The following is a 22565-nucleotide window of genomic DNA, read 5'->3' as shown; positions in this document are numbered from 1 at the left end:
ACAAGCCCTTAACCAACAGTGCAGTTCAAGAAGAGCTAAGAAAATATTTACCAAATTAACTAAAGTAAAAAATTATAAAAAGTAACACAATAACATAACAATAACGAGGCTATATACAGGGGGTACCGATACCAAGTTAGTGTGCGGGGGTACAGGTTAGAGGTCATTTGTACATGGAGGTAGGGGTGAAGTGACTATGCATAGATAATAAACAGCTAGTAGCAGCAGTGTACAAAACAATTTGGGGGGGGGGGGTGGTCAATGTAATAGTCCGGTGACCATTTGATTAATTGCTCAGCAGTCTTATGGCTTGGGGGTAGATGCTGTTAAAACTTTTCCACGGGACAGTTGAGCTAACGTAGGCTAATGCGATAAGCATGAGGTTGTAAGTAACAATAACATTTCCCAGGACATAAACATATCTGATATTGGCAGAAAGCTTAAATTCTTGTTAATCTAACTGCACTGCCCAATTTACAGTGGCTATTACAGTGAAAAAATACCATGCACAATTTTGAACATAAAAAGTTATTAATAAACAAATTAGGCATATTTGGGCAGTCTTGATACAACATTTTGAACAGAAATGCAATGGTTCATTGGATCAGTCAAAGATTTTGCCCATACACTGCTGCCATCTAGTGGCCAAAATGTATATTCCACCTGGGCTGTAATAATACATTATGGCCTCTCTCTTGCATTTCAGATGGTACAAAAAAAAAAAAAAAAAAAAACATTTTTCTTTGTATTATCTTTTACCAGATCTATTGTGTTATATTCTCCTACATTCCTTTCACATTTCCACAAACTTCAAAGTGTTTCCTTTCAAATGGTACCAAGAATATGCATATCCTTGCTTCAGGGCCTGAGCTACAGGCAGTTAGATTTGGGTATGTTATTTTAGGCAAAAAGTTTGGGGAAAAGGGGCGGATTCTTTAAGCTTTCCTTAATAACTGAGCCTGCCGGAGCATGTGGCAGCATTATAATAGGATGACTTGGGAGAAGGATGATCTGCAACAGGCAGCCCATCTCAGTATATTCCCATGTATCTCATCTGGTGGAGCATAACGCTTGCACCATAGTTGTGTGTTTGATTGACACGGGGTACCAGTACGAAAAAAAGAATTAAAATGAATGCACTCACTACTATAAATCGCTCTGGATAAGAGAGTCTGCTAAATAATGAAAATGAGTATCAGAAGTAAAAATACAGTCAGTCTGGCCTGCTACTGTGCCTTTCTACACCTTATAAAACTGTCGAGAGTAGACTCAAAACTGATCTAGATGGAATGAAACATTCAAAATCACAGGGATTTTGAGCCGTTATTCAAATGACATTTTCACTGCAGACTAGCGTATAATGTTGTACTCGCTTGAAAACAATAATGCAATGATTCATTGCATTGAGGTGTTGTAGGCTGGTCTAGGTAGGATAATTGTATTGTCACTTAACAAGATCAATAGGGGAGCTTTTTAAGCTGTGCGTCTCAGGTCTTCACTGTTCTTTCATGCGCAATGATGCACCTGGCCTCTCAGCTCCGTATCAGCTACACCTATTTGTTCTCATGGATTTCCAATTGAAATTTAATGCAGCTTTTAATGCTTTTTATGTGTGGTATGATTGCTAGTTAGCCTATTGCAGATTTGGACAAACGATCCACCTACCACTATTGTCACTATGAATGGTGGATTGAGGGCATGATAGATAGACTGGTAGAATATATTGACCTGTGGTATAGTTAAGAAATAAGGCCTGAAGAGTTGTGGTATATGGCCAATATACCAGGGCAAAGGGCTGTTCTTATGCACGACTGTTCTTGTGCACTACGCAATGCTGAGTGCCTCGAAACAGCCCTTAGTCGTGGTATATGGGCCATATACCACAAACCCCTGAGGTGCCTTATTGCTATTATAAACTGATTACCAACATAATTAGAAGAGTATAAAGTTATGTTTTGTCATACCTATGGTACATGGTCTGATATATAACTGATTTCAGCCAATCAGCATTCAGGGCTTGAACCACCCAGTTTATAATTAAGCAATAAGGCCCGGGGGGGTGTGGTACAGTATATGGCCAATAGCTAAGGGCTGTTCTTATGCACAATGTAACACGGAGTGCCTGGATACAGCCCTTAGCCGTGGTATATTGGCTATATACCACAAACCCCCAAGGCGCCTTATTGCTATTATAAACTGGTTACTAACATCATTAGAAGAGTAAAAAGTAATGTTTTGTCATACTGTACCTGTGGTACATTGTCATATACCATAGCTTTCAGCCAATCAGCATTCAGCGCTCGAACCACCCACCCAGTTCATAATTAAGCAATAATGCACGAGGGGGTGTGGTATATGGCCAATATACCACGGCTAAGGGCTGTTCTAAGGCACGACGCAAGCGGAGTACCTGGACACAGCCCTTAGCCGTGGTATATTGGCCATATACCACAACCCCCCAAGGTGCCTTATTGCTATTTAAACTGGTTACCAACCTAATTAGTACAGGGAAAACAAATGTTTTGTCATACGCATGGTATACGGGCTGATATGTCAGCCAATCAGCAGTCAAACCACCCAGTTTATAATTAAACTTAGTGCAAGGAAAAGGCAGTGCATAAGGGAAGTACCAAACACCTTGATTATAGGGGAGGCGCATGCAAGCAGATGGGGACATTTGAATAGGATGGAAGAATTATATCGTATAAAAATGCAAGAGAGTCAATGTAAACCTAGGAAAAAAAATACACTACAATTTTTTTTTAAACATACAACCCTCCCCAAAGCAAAATAAAAAAAGTTTGACAACCCCTGCTCCGTAAATTTCGATCTGTCCCTAATGTAAAATGATTGAGCAATCTTCACTGGTTAGCGGGCTATTCAATGGAAAACGAAAGCTATTACTATTCTCCCCATGGCGTCCAGCAACGTAAATGGTAAGACGCATTACATATGAACTGATTAGATTATTTCCTTACAATGTTTTATTTTATTATATCCGCTTCCCTTGTAATATTTATGTTTCATATCAAGCGGTATGATGCGTGAATTGTTGTTGTTTCGGGTCGGACAGACGGCTTTGATTCAATAGGTCCTAGCCAACTTAAACTTATGTGTTTTATATAAAATTCACATTTCTATGTTTACTTTGTTCTCAGGTATAGTCGTTATGGTAAAGTTACTATAATAGTAGGATTTTGTTTCTAGGAAATTATAACATGCTTTCACTTTCATTTCTTTAATTCATAACAATGTCCTATAATGCTCAGGATAGACAGACTGGTAGACTAAAAACAAGGAAGCCATGCCTATACGCAGCTTCACTACATGACCAAAAGTATGTGGACATCTGCTCGTTGTACATCTCATTCCAAATCATGGGCATTAATATGGAGTTGGTCCCCCCTTTGCTGCTATAACAGCCTCAACTCTTCTGGGAAGGCTTTCCACTAGATGTTGAAACATTGCTGCGGGGACTTGCTTCCATTCAGCCACAAGAGCATTAGTAAGGTCGGGCAACTGATGTTGGGCGATTAGGCCTGGCTCGCAGTCGGCGTTCCAATTCATCCCAAAGGTGTTTGATGGGATTGAGGTCAGGGCTTTGTGCAGGCCAGTCAAATTCTTCCACACCGATCTCAACAAACCATTTGTGTGTGGACCTCACTTTGTGTATGGGGGCATTATCATGCTGAAACAGGAAAGGGTCTTCTTCCCCGTTGCCACAAAATTGGATGCACAGAATTGTCAAGAATGTCATTGTATGCTGTAGTGTTAAGATTTTCCTTCACTGGAACTAAGGTGTCTAACCCAAACCATGAAAAACAGCCCCAGACCATTATTCCTCCTCCACCAAACTTTACAGTTGGCACTATGCATTGGGGTAGGTAGCGTTCTATGCATTGGGGTAGGTAGCGTTCTCCAAACCCAGTTGGACTGCCAGATGGTGAAGCGTGATTCATCACTCCAGAGAACGCATTTTTACTGCTCCAGAGTCCAATGGCGGCGAGCTTTACACCACTGTCGTTGCGCATGGTGATCTTAGGCTTGTGTGCGGCTGCTCGGCCATGGAAACCCATTTAATGAAGCTCCTGATGAACAGTTCTTGTGCTGATGTTGCTTCCGGAGGCAGTTTGGAACTCAGTAGTGAGTGCTGCAACCGAGGACAGACAATTTTTACATACTTCAGCACTCGGCGGTCCCGTTCTGTTGTTTGCTCCTAGATGTTTCCACTTCACAATAGCAGCACTTACAGTTGACCGGGGCAGCTCTAGCAGGGAAGAAATTTGACGAACTGACTTGTTGGAATGGTGGCATTCTATGACGGTGCCACGTTGAAAGTCACAGGTCTTCAGTAAGGCCATTCTACTACCAATGCTTGTCTATGGAGATTGCATGGCAGTGTGCTTGATGTCATACACCCGTCAGCAATGGGTGTGGCTGAAATAGCCGAATCCACTAATTTGAAAGGGTGTCCACATACTTTTGTATGTATAGTGTAAATCAAAATCCTTCTTGCCAATTTAACCAGGTCCATATTGCTGTTATCAATTGTGGGAAACACATTTAACACTGCATTCAGTCTAAACCCCATAATAAGCAGGAGGACAGCATTACACACTGTAAAACCAGATAAGTTCTGGCTTCTCAAACATTGAGGGGGGAAAAATGAAGTTAAGAAACTTAAATAGCTGAAGCAGTACTATCTTCATATGAGTAAAACAAATGCAGTGTCTTTTGAGTAAGGTATACTTAAATGTAAGCCTCCAGTGTGCCTTGCCTTTGAATTGTAGAGTTACCTCCCATGACTGTATTTGTTAATGAGAGACATAGTTGATGAATTTGTTCATTTTCAGTCCTGTGGCCTTCACCAAGTGAGTTCCTAGGCGAAGATCATTATAATTGAGCCATGATATACAGTATACCTTAACATAAGGCCTTAAACCGTGGCCTGAAACTCATGGTTCACGCCTGTAAGTAGGGTTGCAAAATGTATTGTTTAAAGTAATTATCAAAACCAGAGAAAGTTTCAAACAAAACTATGCTCATCCATATCAAATGCTTTTAAAAATATTTATAAGGACGCTATAGTCTATGACATCTAAGACCAAACAAATATTACAAATGTGTCTCCCTCATTAATCCCATGTCCAGTCATACTTTGGGTCTCAGTGTTTGTCCCTAAACATCATTTAGTCTCAGCTGCAGCATTCAAATTGTGGTCATCATGTGTCTGTGAATCACAACATTAAAAACGGAGTGATCACAGCATTTCCACAAATTAAGCCATACACAACATTATAGTTTACACTAGATCTACTGTGTGGGAATGGTGAAAGAATCTTAGCCCAGCTGTAGGTCCATTTGAGTTTGTGGTCCCTTAGGGTGGCACATCAACCAGTTCTGGGACCATTGGAGACTTGGGCTGCTTGCTCTCAAAGTGCTATAAAAGGTCATGTACCAATTGTAGGACATAAAATTCTGTGGCTTAGATGGAATTCAAAGTTGACAAATGATAAACTGAGCAAAGCGATGCAACAAACTACTACACATGACAGACTGTACCACACAGGCCAGGGCCCGGTTAGAACCTTCGTGGGAGCATCGTTAAATCTCCGAGCTGTTTCCCAAAACCATTTTTACTGAAGTTGCACTTGAAAATGCTTGTTACTTACCAAATTCCTCAGACCACTCGTAACACAGCTTAGTGCGTCATTAGTGGTGTTTCTCCCTACCGCATCACTTCACACAGATCTATGCTTAACATAGAAAGATACTTCTGTCTATGACTTCTGATAACTTCAGAACTAAGTTGAATACAAATGCAGAGTTGCCAATGTCTTTGCAATTGTTACAAACAAGCGAAGGATACACATATGCTTCACATGAAAACTGAGATGACTACATTAAAAGATAAATAGTCTAGTGTAGTGATGTTTAGTTTGCGAATGATATTTTTTTTTTGAACGACTCTTTACTGACTCGAGAGTCATGATATGTTTTCTTAGTGAGTCGTCTGTTTGACCTGCTATTGCTGGCATCAATGAGTTCTACAGCAGGAGTAATTGCAGATCGCTATTAGGGGCGTTTTCTGATGTCAAGTTACACCCATTGATGCTCGCCGTTTCTTTCACATCGGGGACAGATGTTGACAACTGTTGCATTGTAGCTAATCCTAACCCAAACTCTTTTGCTAACCTTAACCTCATTCACCTAACCTGCCACATTAATTATCCTAACCTGCTTTGTAAACAAATCATCTGTGTCAAGAAACAATCAAATTTGTCACATGTGCCAAATACAACAGGTGTAACCAACAATGCAGTTCAAGAAATAGAGTTAAGAAAATATTTACTTAAATAAGTAACACAATAAAATGACATAACAATAACGAGACTATATACAGGGAGTATCGGTACAAAGTCATTGCGCTGGGGTACAGGTTAGTCGAGGTAATTTGTATATGTAGGAAGGGGTAAAGTGACTATGCATAGATAATAAACAGCGAGCAGCAGCAGTGTAAAAACAAGAGGGGGCGGGGTAGGTAACGCCAATGAGCATTACCTGATATCAAGGAATGACCACATCAAGAAAAGCCCTGAATTGCATCTGCAATAGCAATAGCACGTCAGCAACAAGCTCCAACAAAAAGAACGTCTCAGGGTCCTTCTCATTACATTTTGGCAACATACGTACGTTTCCAACATTTTCAAATGTGTCCGTAGAGATCGACCGATTAAACAATACACAAGTATATATTTTTAAACCTGGATATTTAGTTAATATTGCCTGCTAACATGAATTTCTTTTGACTAGGTAAGTTGTGTCACTTCTCTTGCGTTCCGTGCAAGCAGTCAGGGTATATGCAGCAGTTTGGGCCGCCTGGCTCATTGCAAACTGTGTGAAGACCATTTATTCCTAACAAAAAACATAATTAATTTGCCAGAATTGTACATAATTATGACATAACATTGAAGTTGTGCAATGTAACAGCAATATTTAGACTTAGGGATGCCACCCATTAGATTTCACTGAAAGAATAAACGTTTTGTTTTCGAAATGATAGTTTCCGGATTTGACCATATTAATGACCTAAAGCTCGTATTTCTGTGTGTTATTATGTTATAATTAAGTCTATGATTTGATATTTGATAGAGCAGTCTGATTGAGCGGTGGTAGGCAGCAGCAGGCTCGTAAGCATTCATTCAAACAGCACTTTTGTGCGTTTGCTAGAAGCTCTTCGCTGTGCTTCAAGCATTGAGCTGTTTATGATTTCAAGCCTATCAACTTCCGAGATTAGGCTGGTGTAACCGATGTGAAATGGTTAGCTAGTTAGCGGGGTGCGTGCTAATAGCGTTTCAATCGGTGACGTCACTCGCTCTGAGACCTTGAAGTAGTTGTTCCCCTTGCAGAGGGGCTTTTGTGGAGCGATGGGTAACGATGCTTCAAGGGTGGCTGTTGTCGATGTGTTCCTGGTTCGAGCCCAGGTAGGGGCGAGGAGAGGGACGGAAGCTATACTGTTACACTGGCAATACTATACTATATAAGAACATCCAATAGTCAAAGGTATATGAAATACAAATGTTATAGAGAGAAATAGTCCTATAATTCCTTTAATAACTACAACCTAAAACTTCTTACCTGGGAATATTGAAGGCTCATGTTAAAAGGAACCACCAGCTTTCATATGTTCTCATCTTCTGAGCAAGGAACTTAAACGTTAGTTTTTTTACGTGGCACATAATGCACTTTTATTTTCTTCTCCAACACTTTGTTTTTACATTATTTAAACCAAATTGAACATGTTTCATTATTTATTTGAGGCTAAATTGATTTGATTGATGTATTATATTAAGTTAAAATAAAAGTGTTCATTCAGTATTGTTGTAATTGTCATTATTACAAATATATATATTTTTTAATCTGCCGATTAATCGGTATCGGCTTTTTTTGGTCCTACAATAATCGGTATCGGCGTTGAAAAATCATAAATCGGTCGACCTCTAGTGTCCAGGGCACGGCCGAAAGAGGAGCGACCCCTAGGTAAATCTGGGTCACCTTCCCAGAGCAAACTCTCTCGCCAGTTTGTACAACGCGATTCAAACCAGAGCATACCGGACCTATTTTCTGTCCATATCCCCAGATTCCTACCGCAAGCTCTGAACCTTTTCACCTGGATCATCGCAGCTAGCTAGCTGCAATCCGAGTGACTACTCCTGGCTAACGTCTGTCCCGAAGCAAGCACCAATTAGCCTGAGCTAGCTGAAGAGGCCCATCAGCCACTCCTGGGCTACAATACCCGGACCTCTTCTACTGCCAGTACGGGGCACGGAACCCCGCCGATTCTTCACGACTGGACTACCGACATAATCTACTCGAGGGAGTACTCAACTGGCGCCTACGTCGTGACGTCTCCTAAATGCCCATCTGCTAGCCGCGGCCCGCTAGCTGTCTAGAACATATTGGACTGTTAGCTGAATAGATCCATCGGCCAATTTCTTGGGCCACTACACCTATTTTGCCAATTGGACTTGGACCCCTCTGCTACTCGGAACCCTACTAATCCATCATGACTGGTCTATCGACGTCACCACACGCGGAGGCTAAAACAGACTTTCCTCCGTCGAGACGTCCCTCTAAGGCCCTTCTGCTAGCTTGGTAGCCCCGGCCTTGGTCTAGTGACAGAAAACTGTCACTAGACCAAGTTAATGGCGAAAAGAGCGAGAGCGCTCATTAACCAACTTACCCATGATATACATGGTCATTAAGATGCTGCAATAGTGAGCAGGCTGTACAGTATAACAAGAACTCTGTATAGAATGGAACTTCCATCTTACAAGGCATAATCATGACACAAATACACAGTGTATGACACAGGGGAAAGGTAGCTAGTTAGCCTGGCTAACTGGCTAGTAAGTTAGTAATGACGATGTACATAATTATATTACAAAGTCCCCCCCGACTGCATGTAATATACAAAGCATTAGGAACACCTTCCTAATATTGAGTTGGATACTTCTTTGCCCTCAGAACAGCCTCAATTCATCAGGGCATGGACTCTACAAGGTGTCGAAAGCGTTCCACAGGGATACTGGCCCATGTTGACTCCAATGCTTCCCACAGTAGGTCAAGCTGACTGGATGTCCTTTGGGTGGTGGACCATTTTTGAAACTGTTGAGCGTGAAAAACTCAGCACCTTTGCAGTTCTTGACAAACTCAAACCGGTGCGCCTGGCACCTACTACCATACCCCATTCAAAGGAACTTAAGTCTTTTGTCTTGTCCATTCAACCTCAGAATGGCACACATACGTAATCCATGTCTCAATCGTCTCAAGGCTGCAAAAATCCTTCTTTAACCTGTCTCCTTCCTTTCATCTATGCTGGTTGAAGTGGATTTAAAGATGCACTATGCAGAAATAGCTCCGGCTTTTCCTGTTTGCCAAAATGTTAATAGTTCTCCTAATTTCAGTTTATGTGGCTAAACAAGCAAGTATAGTCTAGAAAGTCATTGTACCATCTAAACCGCCATAAAATATATTTTCCATAACCAAAATATTGAATTTTCAGCTGTTTGAAATTGGTTTACAAAACCGAAAGTAAAAGATGCAAAAACAAAACTTATGTCACGATCGTCTTTAGGTGAAAGAGAGGAGCAAGGCGCAGCATGATATAAATACATCTTCTATTTATTTGAAGATGACACAAACACTAATACAAACAACCGTGACGCTAACAAACGAAAGTGCAGACACAAGCTACTAACGTCAAACCTAGGCAATTACCCACAACCTACCTAATGCCTATGGCTGCTTTAAATATGGCTCCCAATCAGAGACAACGATAGACAGCTGTCTCTGATTGAGAACCACTCTGGCAACCATAGACTTACATAAACACCTACACTGAACACAACCCCATTAACTCTACAAAACCCCCTATACAATACAAACACCCTAGACTAGACAAAAACACACAAACATCCCCCATGTCACACCCTGACCTAACTAAAATAATAAAGAAAACAAAGATAACTAAGGCCAGGGCGTGACAACTTAAGAACGGGAACGGGAAGCATAGAAATAGTGCACATAGAACAGATCTACCGCTTCTTAGACTTGCTTTCGATGCAAAGGACAGAACAATGACACACATTTCTATGTGAATTCAGTCAGGTCCCTGAAAAAGTTACATATTGTGCTGTAACAGATGACATCAATAAGGGATCATAGCTTTCACCTGGATTCACCTGGTCAGTTTATGTAATGGAAAAGGCATGTATTCCTAGTGTTTTGTACACTCAGTGTACATCACATTGAAAATACTGACTCATATTATTCACCTAATTTCCACAAGGGGCCTGCATTTTACATGTAGCTCCTATTTTTGTGGTTTACTTTTAACAATGGAAAATTATTTATTTGTATGTTGTGCCTTTCTGATTGTATATTTTTTGTATAATATAAAACAACACTGCCATAAACAAAGTAATGCATATAAAATAACAAAACAGGCACCAATTAACGAAGAATAAAATATGAAATGTATTGTGTAAGTGAACTGCTACTGTTTTTTACGTAGCATTTAGTTACGTTACAAAATACATAAAATATTTCCCAGTCGTTACATTTTTCCCCACAATGCAATGTAATATACGGTAATCTACTGTATTCAGCTTATATAGTTTGTTACTGTTGATTATACAGTTATTTACTGTGACAATTACAGGATTTTTTTACAGTGTACAAAACGCAATTTGATATCACACTGGTCCAATATCACACTGTAATCACAGATTCTCTTCTATTTCCTATTGTTCTATTCTATTCTATTGTATTTCTATTCTATTTTCCCTGTCCAGACCCTAGTCAAGGGAACAGCTACCAGGAGAACTACAGCTGCTCTGAGAGTAACTCTGAGAGCAGTGCTACAGAAGAGGAATCAGACAGTGATGCAGCAGGACCCCGGCAGGTCAGAACTAAGTCTGTAAAAATATCAAGCAAATAGCCTGTACAAATGAACTGTTCAACTTTACAAATGGAACCCCATATAATTCCTTCTAAAAAGAAAAGTGTGAACAATATATCTATGTAATATGGTAATTTAGCGAATGGTTTTATCCAAACACTTATATTTAACAGAGATAGTGCCTTTTTCAGACCCCTTGACTTTTTCCACATTTTGTTACGTTATAGCCTTATTCTAACATTTATAAAATAGTTTTTTCCCCTCATCAATCTACACACAATACCCCATAATGACAAAGCAAAAACAGGTTTTTAGACATTTTTGCAAATGTATAAAAATAAAAAAAACTGAAATATCACATTTACATAAGTATTCAGACCCTTTACTCAGTACTTTGTTGAAGCACCTTTGGCAGCGATTACAGCATTGAGTCTTCTTGGGTATGACGCTACAAGCTTGGCACACTTGTATTTGGGGAGTTTCTCCCATTCTTCTCTGCAGATCCTCTCAAGCTCTGTCAGGTTGGATGGGGAGCGTCGCTGCACAGCTATTTTCAGGTCTCTCCAGAGATGTTTGATCGGGTTCAAGTCCGGGCTCTGGCTGGGCCACTCAAGGACATTCAGAGACTTGTCCCGAAGCCACTCCTGCGTTGTCTTGGCTGTGTGCTTAGGGTCGTTTTCCTGTTGGAAGGTGAACCTTCGCCCCAGTCTGAGGTCCTGAGCGCTCTGGAGCAGGTTTTCATCAAGGATCTCTCTGTACTTTTCTCCGTTCATCTTTGCCTCGATCCTGACTAGTCTCCCAGTCCCTGCTGCTGAAAAACATTCCAACAACACGATGCTGCCACCACCATACTTCACCGTAGGGATGGTGCCAGGTTTCCTCCAGACATGATGCTTGGAATTCAGGCCAAAGAGTTCAATCTTGGTTTCATCAGACCAGAGAATCTTGTTTCTCATGGTCTGAGAGTCTTTAGGTGCCTTTTGGCAAACTCCAAGTGGGCTGTCATATGCCTTTTACTGAGGAGTGGCTTCCGTCTGGCAACTCTACCATAAAGGCTTGTTTGGTGGAGTGCTGCAGGAATGGTTGTCTTTCTGTAAGGTCCTCCTATCTCCGCAGAGGAACTCTAGAGCTCTGTCAGAATGACCATCAGGTTCTTGGTCACCTCCCTGACCAAGGGCCTTCTCCGATTGCTCAGTTTGGCTGGGCGACCAGCTCTAAGAAGAGTCTTGGTGGTTCCAAACTTCTTACATTTCAGAATGATGAAGGTCACTGTGTTCTTGGGGACCTTCAATGCTGTAGAACTGTTTTGGTACCCTTCCCCAGATCTGTGCCCCGACACAATCCTTTCTCAGAGCTCTACGGTCAATTCCTTCGACCTCATGGCTAGGTTTTTGCTCTGACATGCACTGTCAACTGTGGGACCTTATATAGACAGGTATGTGCCTTTCCAAATCATGTCCAATCAATTGAATTTACCACAGGTGGACTCCAATCAAGTTGTAGAATCATCTCAAGGATGATCAATGGAAACAGGACGCACCTGAGATCAATTTCGAGTCTCATAGCAAAGGGTCTGAATACTTATGTAAATAAGGTATTTCTGTTTTTACAAACCTGCTTTTGCTTTTTAGTTTTGAGGTTTGGTGTGTAGATTGCTGAGGAAACATTTTATTTATTACATTTTAGAATAAGGCTGTAACGTAACAAAATGTGGAAAAAGTCAAAAGTCATGCTGTCATATCTATTTCAGTTTGGTTGATTATATTATATTTGATCAGGATCAGGAAGAGCCTTGCCGGTACTACAACAGTGGTCACTGCCGGGATGGGAAAAGGTGCCACTACCGACACGTCTGCAAATACGCACTGAGAGGCAACTGTCGCTATGGAGCCAAGTGTCGCCTCAAGCACCTCAGCTCCTCCTCTGACAGTGATGGAGGAGGTGGAAGGAGGGACAGGAGGAGGACTTTATCTGGAGGGAGAGGAGTTGGGAGAGAAAGGAGGAGGTCTTCATCTGGAGGGAGAGGAGGAAGTGGAAGGAAGGACAGGAAGAGGTCTTTATCTGTAGGTAGAGGAGGAGGTGGGAGGAGGGACAGGAGGAGGTCTTTATCTGGAGGGAGAGGAGGAGGTGGAAGGAGTGACAGGAGGAGGTCTTTATCTGGAGGTAGAGGAGGAGGAGGAAGGAGGGACAGGAGGAGGTCTTCAACTGGAGGTAGAGGAGGAGGTGGGAGGAGGGACAGGAGGAGGTCTTTATCTGGAGGGAGAGGAGGAGGTGGAAGGAGGGACAGGAGGAGGTCTTTATCTGGAGGGAGAGGAGGAGGAGGTGGAAGGAGGGACAGGAGGAGGTCTTTATCTGGAGGGAGAGGAGGAGGTGGGAGCAGGAACAGGAGGAGGTCTTTATCTGAAGGTAGAGGAGGAGGTGGAAGGAGGGACAGGAGGAGGTCTTTATCTGGAGGGAAAGGAGGAGGTAGAAGGAGGGACAGGAGGAGGTCTTTATCTGGAGGGAGAGGAGGAGGTGGAAGGAGGGACAGGAGGAGGTCTTTATCTGGAGGGAGAGGAGGAAGTGGGAGAGAAAGGAGGAGGTCTTCATCTGGAGTAAGAAGAGGAGACCGGGCCAGGGAAAGATCTTCATCTAGAGGTAAGACGTGTACTAGGCTGTAATAGGGTCAGAGAGGAAGGGAGGGAGTCGACAAGTTTGCTTACATTCAATCCATAAACCTTGAAACGTTTAGAAATGTTAATTGACCAAGACTGAAAATGGACAATGGCCTAATCAAGTTAATATGTTTGTGTTTGTGACCATGAACAGAGATATGTATGGATGCAACGAATGAGTGTCTTGTGAATGTCATTTACCTGTATCCATTTTGTTCCCCACTGTCAGAGGCTCAGCGTGACTTTAGCGGGCCATACAAATGGCAGTTGGAAGATGGACATGGCTGGAAGGACATAGCCAACGATCACATTTTGGAGGGACAGTACTCCCAACCCAACATTAAGGGCATCAATATCTACAACACCCCCTACGGGTAAGGAGAGGAAGTACACCTGAAGGTGTTAGTTTAGTTCAGAGCCAGATAGACCTACAAACATTGTATATACAATATATTTACAGTACCAGTCAAAAGTTTGGACACACCTATTCATTCAAGGGTTTTTCTTTATTTTTACAATTTTATATGTTGTAGAATAATAGTGAAGACACCAAACTATGAAATAACACAGATATAATCATGTAGTAACCAAAGAAGTGTTAAACGAATCAAAATATATATTTTTTTTTGAGAGTCTTCAAAGTAGCCACCCTTTGCCTTGCTAAACTCTAAGCATTCTCTCAACCTGCTTCACCTGGAATGCTTTTCCAAACGTCTTAAAGGAGTTCCCACATATGCTGAGCACTTGTTGGCTGGTTTTCCTTCACTCTGCAGTCCAACTCATCCCAAACCATCTCAATTGGGTTGAGGTTGGGGGATTGTGGAGGCCAAGTCATCTGATGCAGCACTCCATCACTCTCTCCGTCTTGGTCAAATAGTCCTTACATAGCCTTTAGGTGTGTTGGGTCATTGCCCTGTTGAAAAACAAATGATTGTCCCACTAAGTGCTAACCAGATGGGATGGCGTATCGCTGCAGAATGCTGTGGTAGCCATTCTGGTTGTGTGCCTTGAGTTCTAAATAAATCACAGACAGTGTCACCAGCAAAGCACCCCCACACCATCACACCTCTATGCATCACGGTGGGAACCACACATGCGGAGATAGTCCGTTCACCTACTATACGTCTCACAAAGACACATTGCCGTTGGAACCAAAAATCAACAGATTTCCACTGGTATAATATCCATTGCTCGTGTTTCTTGGCCCAAGCAAGTCTCTTCTTCTTATTGGTGTCCTTTAGTAGTGGTTTCTTTGCAGCAATTCAACCATGAAGGCCTGATTCACGCAGTCTCCTCTGAACAGTTGATGTTGTGTCTGTTACTTGTACCTTGTGAAGCATTTATTTGGGCTGCAATTTCGAATGCTGGTAACTAATGAACTTATTCTTTAACTCTTCCTTTCCTATGTCGGTCCTCAAGAGAGCCAGTTTCATCATAGCGCTTGATGGTTTTTGCGACTGCACTTGAAGAAACGTTCAAAGTTCTTGAAATGCTCCGGATTGATGGATTGTTGTTTCTCTTTGCTTATTTGAGCTGTTCTTGCCATAATATGGACTTGTTTTTTTACCAAATAGGGCTATCTTCTGTATACCACCCCTACCTTGTCACAACACAAGTGATTGGCCCAAATGCATAAAGATGGAAAGTAATTCCACAAATGTACTTTTAACAAGTCACACCTGTTAATTGAAATGCATTCCAGGTGACTGTGTACCTCACTAAGCTGTTTGTGAGAATGCCAAGAGTGTGCAAAGCTGTCATCAAGGCAAAGGGTGGCTACTTTGAATCTGTTTAACACTTTTTTGTTACTACATGATTCCATATGGGTTATTTCTTGTTTTGATGTCACTTCACTATTATTTTACAATGTAGAAAATAGGAAAAATAAAGAAAAACCCTTGAATGAGTAGATGTGTCCAAACTTGACTTGACTGGTATTGTATATATACAGTGGCAAGAAAAAGTATGTGAACCCTTTGGAATTACCTGGATTTCTGCATAAGTTGTTCATACAATTTGATCTGACCTTCATCTAAGTCACAACAATAGACACACACAGTGTGCTTAAACTAATAACACACAAATTATTGTAATTTTCTTGTCTATATTGAATACATAATTTAAACATTCACAGTGTAGGTTGTAAAAAGTATATGAACCCCTAGTCTAATGACTTCTTCAAAAGCTAACTGGAGTCAGGGGTCAGCTAACCTGGAGTTCAATCAATGAGACGAGATTGGAGATGTTGGTTAGAGCTGCCTTGCCCTATATAAAACACTCACAAAATTTGAGTTTGCAATTCACAAGAAGCATTGCCTGATATGAGCCATGCCTCGAACAAAAGAGATCTCATAAGACCTAAGATTAAGAATTGTTGACTTGCATAAAGCTGGAAAGGGTTCTAAAATTATCTCTAAAAGCCTTGATGTTCATCAGTCCATGGTAAGACAAATTGTCTATAAATGGAGAAAGTACAGTACTGTTGCTACTCTCCCTAGGACTGGCCGTCCTGCAAAGATGACTACAAGAGTGCTCAATGAGGTTAAGAAGAATCCTAGAGTGTCAGCTAAAGACTTACAGAAATCTCTGGAACATGCTAGCATCTCTGTTGATGAGTCTACTATACGTAAAACACTAAACAAGAATGGTGTTCATGGGAGAGCACCACGGAAAAAGCCACTGCTGTCCAAAAATAACATTGCTGGACGTCTGAAGTTCGTAACCTGGATGCTCCACAGTGCTACTGGCAAAATATTCTGTGGACAGAGGAAACTAAAGTTGAGTTGTTTGGAAGGAACACACAACACTATGTGTGGAGAAAAAAAGGCACAGCACACCAACATGAAAACCTCATCCCAACTGTAAAGTATGGTGGAGGGAGCATCATTGTTTAGGGCTGCTTTACTGCCTCAGGGCCTGGACAGCTTGCTATTATCGAGAAAAATGAATTCCCAAGTTTATCAATACTTTTTGTAGGAGAATGTAAGGCTGTCTGCCAATTGAAGGTCAACAGAAGTTGGGTGATGCAACAGTACAACAACCCAAAACACAAAAGTAAATCAACAACAGAATGGCTTCAACAAAAGAAAATACGCCTTGTGGAGTGGCCCAGTCAGAGTCCTGACCTCAACCCGATTGAGATGCTGTGGCGTGACCTCAATAGAGCAGTTCACACAGACATCACAAGAATATTGCTGAACTGAAACAGTTTTGTAAAGAGGAATGGTCCAAAATTCCTCCTGACCGTTGTGCAGGTCTGATCCGCAACTACAGAAAATGTTTGGTTGAGGTTATTGCTGCCAAAGAAGGGTCAACCAGTTATTAAATCCAAGGGTTCACATACTTTTTCTTGACACTGTGTATATATATGGGTTTGGTTGACTGATCTAAAGTCTATCAAGGACTTTGAAATAATTATTTTTGTAATTGAGACTCCCCCCCTCTCCCTCTGTCTTGTCTCTTTCTATTCTCTCTCTCTGTAGCGAAGTGAGTATTGATTTCAAGGCGATGAGAGTCCGCGGTAAGAAGAATCTGAGGGTGAGGCGTTTGGATGGTCAGCAGACAGAATGGATCTGGTTCTATTCTAGTAGCAAATGCTGGGCCAAGTATGGAGAAAAGGTACAGCAAAACACCAGGCAACAACCCCAACTGTACCGTTGTCTTTAGAAGCTGAACTTAGGAACATACCAGGGTTGAGGTCAATTCCATTTCAATTCAGTCAATTCAGGAAGTAAACTGAACCATGGAAACCTCTTCTGGAACTCTGGGATCCTCTACTCTAGTCTTAATTCAGCTTAGAAACATCATATCATATGACATGTAATGCTATTGAGTGAAAAAAAAGTGTCACAGAAACCATTGTTGAGTGACAGGAAGAGTGTTTGTTTTTTCTCTCAGGATTCCAAGGGAAACCCAGGCCCCATCCAGAGTTCTGAGATCGAGCAGAAATTCCAACGCAACCGTAACGGTTCTCTTACGTTCAACATCGGCTCCGATACCTTCGAGATCCAATTCAGACGTGAGTCAGACGGAAAGAAACCTTAGACAAACACTTATATTGACATTAAAACTTGAATGTCAAATCAATCAAATCACATTTTATGTGTCACATGCGCCAAATACAACTGGTAAAGACTTTACCGTGAAATACTTACCTACTTTCCCAATAATGCAGAGTTAAAAAGTAAGAAACATTTGCTAAAGAAAAAAAGGAAATAGTAACACAATAAAATAACAATAATGTGGCTATACAGTATATATATATTTCTAAATACACATATATACATCGCCTGTTATAGAGCTCCTGGATGTACTGGGCCGTACGCGCTACCCTCTGTAGTGCTTTGTGTTTGATGCCAAGCAGTTGCCAGTCTGTGACTCACTCATGTCTGTGACTCACTCAAAACAGAAAGACTCAACGTACGGGGGGGGGGGAATTCTGCGTTGCTTATTAGTTTCTCTGTTCATGATGTGTTTGTGTGTGTGTCAGAAATGAGACAGGTGAACGGCAAGAGGAAGAGGAAAGTTGTCCGTCGTCCAAAGTACCAACCACCTCAAAGCGGAAGTCTGTAAGTTCAAACACAATGGAACGGATTGCCCCTTTAGGAGAAGACATCTACTGTGCCATAGACAAAACCCTTATTATTTGAATGTGCTGATTTGAATGTCTTGATATTTTACTTGAGACAAACGAACCGGTCTCTCTGATTGAACAGAATTGGTCGAGTGACGTCTGCTTTCCAGAGAGTGAAGATGTCCCCAGCGGGCCAGAGTGAATCTCCAGAGTGGCAGTTTGGGGGGAAAAGTGGGCGCTGGTACACCTTCAAAGACAGTGCTGACATTGAAGACCAGTACCAGCAGGATTTCCATGGATCCATGTCCTTCACTGTCAACGGACAGGCCTACAAGCTGGACTTTTCAGGTAGGAGGCCTCAAGACGTGTGTAGCCTTGCAGATGATGTGTAACTCATGTTAGAGGAGAGAGAACTTCAGTGGGATCTCTTTTGAAGGTCATCATTCTCATAGTAGGTCTTAATCAATTAGATTTTCTAGAAAAGGAATGACAATATGTAATGACAATATGTATTTCGGCCTTGTCTGAAGCATTCTCTAAATGTCTCTGTCTTTTGCAGCCATGAAGCAAACCAACCAGTCTACAAGGATGACGCGCAACATCAGGCGTGTCTAGAGAGCATGAGGAACAACTCAACACTCCAACATCATCATCGCTGTTTATTTTACGGGATGTAGAATTGTTGGGTTACTATTGTTTACATGCAAGAACCTGCCATTAGCTCACGAACGAGAAATACATGCCTATTGCAGAAAAGGTCTACAGATAATGGATATACTCCTGTATACACTGTGTATGAAACAACATGCACAATAACAAACTGTTTACCTTTTTCTGTTTTGTTTTTTTTGCCCTGCAAAAGCAAAGTGCAGTATCTGCAAAACATTTGATCTGTTGTAATGGCCTGGTGTAATATGTGATAATAAGGCATTTCGTTTCCTGACAAGAACAACTCAGTCAATCAGAATATATCATGAAGTACCAGAAATTGCTGTATGTCTGTGTAACGGATGTGAAATGGCTAGCTAGTTAGCGGGTACGCGCTAGTAGCATTTCAATCAGTTACGTCACTTGCTCTGAGACTTAAGTAGTGTTGCCCCTTGCTCTGCAAGGGCCGTGGCTTTTGTGGAGCGATGGGTAACGCTGCTTCGTGGGTGACTGTTGTCGATGTGTGCAGAGGGTCCCTGGTTCGCGCCCGTGTCGGGGCGAGGGGACGACGTAAAGTTATACTGTTACATCTGGACGGAAAAATACTTTGAAGTCAGATTTTGCTGTTCATTATTTTAAGCAGATATTGCACTTTGCCTTTGTAGAGTATACATATATGAGGAATGCTGTAGCAGACTGCCATGATCAAGTATCTGGGACATTTAGTTAGATAACATTTGTGTGCATGATGTTGAAATGTAGGTCATACCTTTTATCTCAGGTGTTGTTCGAAAAGACGGGAATATTCAAAGCCCTCATTAAATAAGCCTTAATATTTTTTATTTAATCGTTTATTTGAATCAAGGGTAATAGCCAATGATGTTTATACACATCATTGGTCATCTAGCTTGTGTTCATTTCTAACGTGGCTGCAGAATAAACAGCCCACTGAGTGCCTTATACTTTACCCCTAGATGAGTTATATTTTTATTCAGAAGAAGAACTGTGAGTAAACAAATCCTATTACGAACAGTTGAACAGTTTTACTTTTAGCAATGATGAATTGATTATGTTTTATGAAAATCAATGCAATACAATCTACAGTAATGTGGAAGTAACAATGTTGGAATAACACTGCGTTAAAATGTTCCTAAAAATGAGCTGACGCTTGTCCTGGGTACCTTAATATGATTGAAAGCTTAAACTGCCGTATTGTTACTGTACACAATGAATAAAGACAAAAACAGTGTATGTTTCCATGTAATAAGGTTATGATTAAAAGCTGAATAAAATCTGAAATGTTTGAATGCTTTTATTTTGTGTTCTGGTAGTTTGCATGATTGTTCTTGGTTCTAATAAGTCTGCGTTTGTTCATCTTTATTTATCTTTCTCCAATCTGAAAGGATATGTTTACAGCGAAACAGAGCCGCGCCCGTCATGCACAAGAAATGAAAGTGAAAGCAATACAAAATAAAGTCATGACTGATTTGTAAAGACTAATGAAACTTCCACTCTATATTTTCAACTAAAAGTAAGACGTTTTTTTATATACAACCATTTGACTATTATATTTATATTTAAATAACTAGACTTTCAACTTTTCTAGACATGATTTAATACCCATTTAATCTTTTGGGAGTTTTTTTTTGTACTAAAGCAAGCAAGTCGGCTCGTCATTGACTAGATTATTTTTCACTTTATTTGTTATAATGATTACGTTTTATATCTGTTATTTACAGTGTCATTGCGTGGGTTTGGCAATAGTTATCTGGTAAGTTTACGAGCATTACAGGTCAACATTTCTCAGTTGCATTATTGTTTGCATAGGCTATTGTCAATAACACACCAACAAAACACTTTATAGTCAAATGCCTAATGCTGATGTCACAGCTGACTACTTGAGCAATAAATCGGTCATCGCAGAAAATCAAGTACTTAACAGTGAATAAGAGCCCATATACCTGCCGGTATATCATTCTGTAGATGTACATTACTTATAGGAAATAGTTTCATACTTGTTTATTACCGGTCTAATCCTTATTGAAGGAATATGAGGAGGAGGAGGAGGAGGAGGAGGAGGAGGAAGAGAACTATGAGCAGAGCACTTGAATAGTGTTCATTCCTTGTCCCCTTTCCTTGATAGATAATATTGGTTCAAGGAGGTGAACAGGAGAGGGAGCATTTTAAGAGAATTAAGACTCAAACCTAGGATCTGATTATGTATTTGTTATATGTTAAACAATAATTCAGTAATCTAAGTTCTGACATATGTTTCTGAACAAACAGGTGGAAGTCCTGGTCATTAGTCAAGGCCTTTCTGACCTGTTAGAGAGAACCCATGTGGAACAACTGTACAATGTGACAAATAATGAAAAACTCAATGTCTAATTCCCGTCCTCCTCTCACAGTGGAGGTATGGGTTTACAGTCCCGTTGGCAATTTCAAGACGTGGACGGAACCTCCATAAGAGTAGTCTTCATATAACTACATTAAAAACACATGACCAAGCAGCGTGTGTGTCGTCTTAATCCTGTAGAGAAGCGGCACCTGCAGTGTATCCAGCCAGGACATTGAAGCCCAGTACCAGCAGAACCCAAATGGAACTATGAACTTCACTACCAGGAGATTCAGCTATCAACTGAACTTCTCAGGTAAATATGTAATCTTCACAGAACAAGTGCCTATAGCAGGGGTGTCAAACTCCTTCCCTGGAGGGCCTGGTGTCTGCTGCTTTTCCCTTGTAATTAAGACCTAAACCACCAGGTGAGGGGAGGTCCTTACTAAACAGTGACCTTCATTCATCAGTCAAGTACAATGGAGGAGCAAAGACCCGTCGGCGCTCAGCCCTCCGTGGAATGAGTTTGACAAGTGCCTAACGGGTAAAGGATAGCGGTTGGTTGAACGTTGAGGAATAGTTTAATTGATTTGATGAATCCAAACTCCAAACCAAGCGTTTCCTGTGTTGAAAAACATTATTGTCATGACCTAACAGTTGTTTGATTTGTCTTTCGCAGCCCTGACCCAAAGAAACCTGTCCACTCAGACCACCCGATCTGTTCAACACCTGAACTAATCACTGCCCACGACACTGTCCTCTGTCAGGGGCGAAGTGCAATACCCTGGCAGTGGAGGCTGGTGGGAGGAGCTATAGGAGGACGGGCTCATTGTAATGGCTGGAATGGAACGGTATCAAACACAAACACATGGAAACGTTTCACTCTGTTTCTTTTATTCCATTCCAGCCATTACAATGAGCCCGTACTCCTATAGCTTCTCACACCAGCCGCCACTGTACACTGGGTGCATCTCAATTGTCTAAAGTGGCTTCCTCTCAACTCCATTTCTTCATGTGCACAGTGAAGACGAAGTCCCTGTCCGGTACTGAGACAGAACCCCTTCCATTCCACTTCCTCCTAAAAATGAAACTTGTTTACATATGTATTCATGGATTTCCTGTTATTTTCTCAACATTGTGCATAGACTTAAAAACCAATACTATTATTAGAAAAGTAACTTCTGACAATCTGCACAATACTTTAAAAATGTGATCTGTAAAAAGAACCCTCTCACTGCCAATGGTACAAAAGGAAGAAGCCTTTTGAGCATGTTCTAGCATGTACATTTGCATTGTCTTTAGTTTGAATAAAGATGATTTTCTATCTACTGTTGAGGCCATCTTATTCCAGAACTCAAAGTTACTTCTCAAATCTCTGGCTCAGACTCAAAT

The 22565-nt window shown here is 41.2% G+C and overlaps 1 protein-coding gene and 1 long non-coding RNA gene across 2 annotated transcripts; both read left to right on the top strand.

Annotated features, from left to right (window-relative positions):
* The first annotated feature begins 2849 nt into the window (after positions 1-2849).
* LOC129838670 (cylicin-2-like) lies at positions 2850-20141 on the top strand. The gene is made up of 9 exons (XM_055905796.1): positions 2850-2936; positions 10857-10966; positions 12742-13600; positions 13847-13991; positions 17100-17235; positions 17515-17635; positions 18107-18185; positions 18333-18538; positions 18750-20141. The coding sequence occupies exons 1-9, from the start codon at positions 2915-2917 to the stop codon at positions 18803-18805; spliced, it is 1734 nt and encodes a 577-aa protein (XP_055761771.1). The 5' UTR covers positions 2850-2914; the 3' UTR covers positions 18806-20141.
* Positions 20142-20264: 123 nt separating this feature from the next.
* LOC129838931 (uncharacterized) lies at positions 20265-22501 on the top strand. The gene is made up of 4 exons (XR_008756934.1): positions 20265-20369; positions 20578-20609; positions 21375-21489; positions 21853-22501. It is a non-coding gene; the product is annotated as an uncharacterized LOC129838931 (long non-coding RNA).
* The last annotated feature ends 64 nt before the right edge of the window (positions 22502-22565 follow it).

Source organism: Salvelinus fontinalis, chromosome 39 (assembly GCF_029448725.1).
Source record: "Salvelinus fontinalis isolate EN_2023a chromosome 39, ASM2944872v1, whole genome shotgun sequence".
Lineage (NCBI taxonomy): Eukaryota > Metazoa > Chordata > Actinopteri > Salmoniformes > Salmonidae > Salvelinus > Salvelinus fontinalis.
This window is presented reverse-complemented; position numbering and strand designations above follow the sequence as displayed.

Bases quoted from the DNA above. Each gene is read 5' to 3' on its own strand.
- LOC129838670 (XM_055905796.1), top strand. From the start codon at position 2,915: ATGGCGTCCAGCAACGTAAATG. The intron at 13,992-17,099 runs GTAAGGAGAGGA...CTCTCTCTGTAG, and splicing joins ATCTACAACACCCCCTACGG to CGAAGTGAGTATTGATTTCA. The intron at 17,636-18,106 runs GTGAGTCAGACG...TGTGTGTGTCAG, and splicing joins CTTCGAGATCCAATTCAGAC to AAATGAGACAGGTGAACGGC.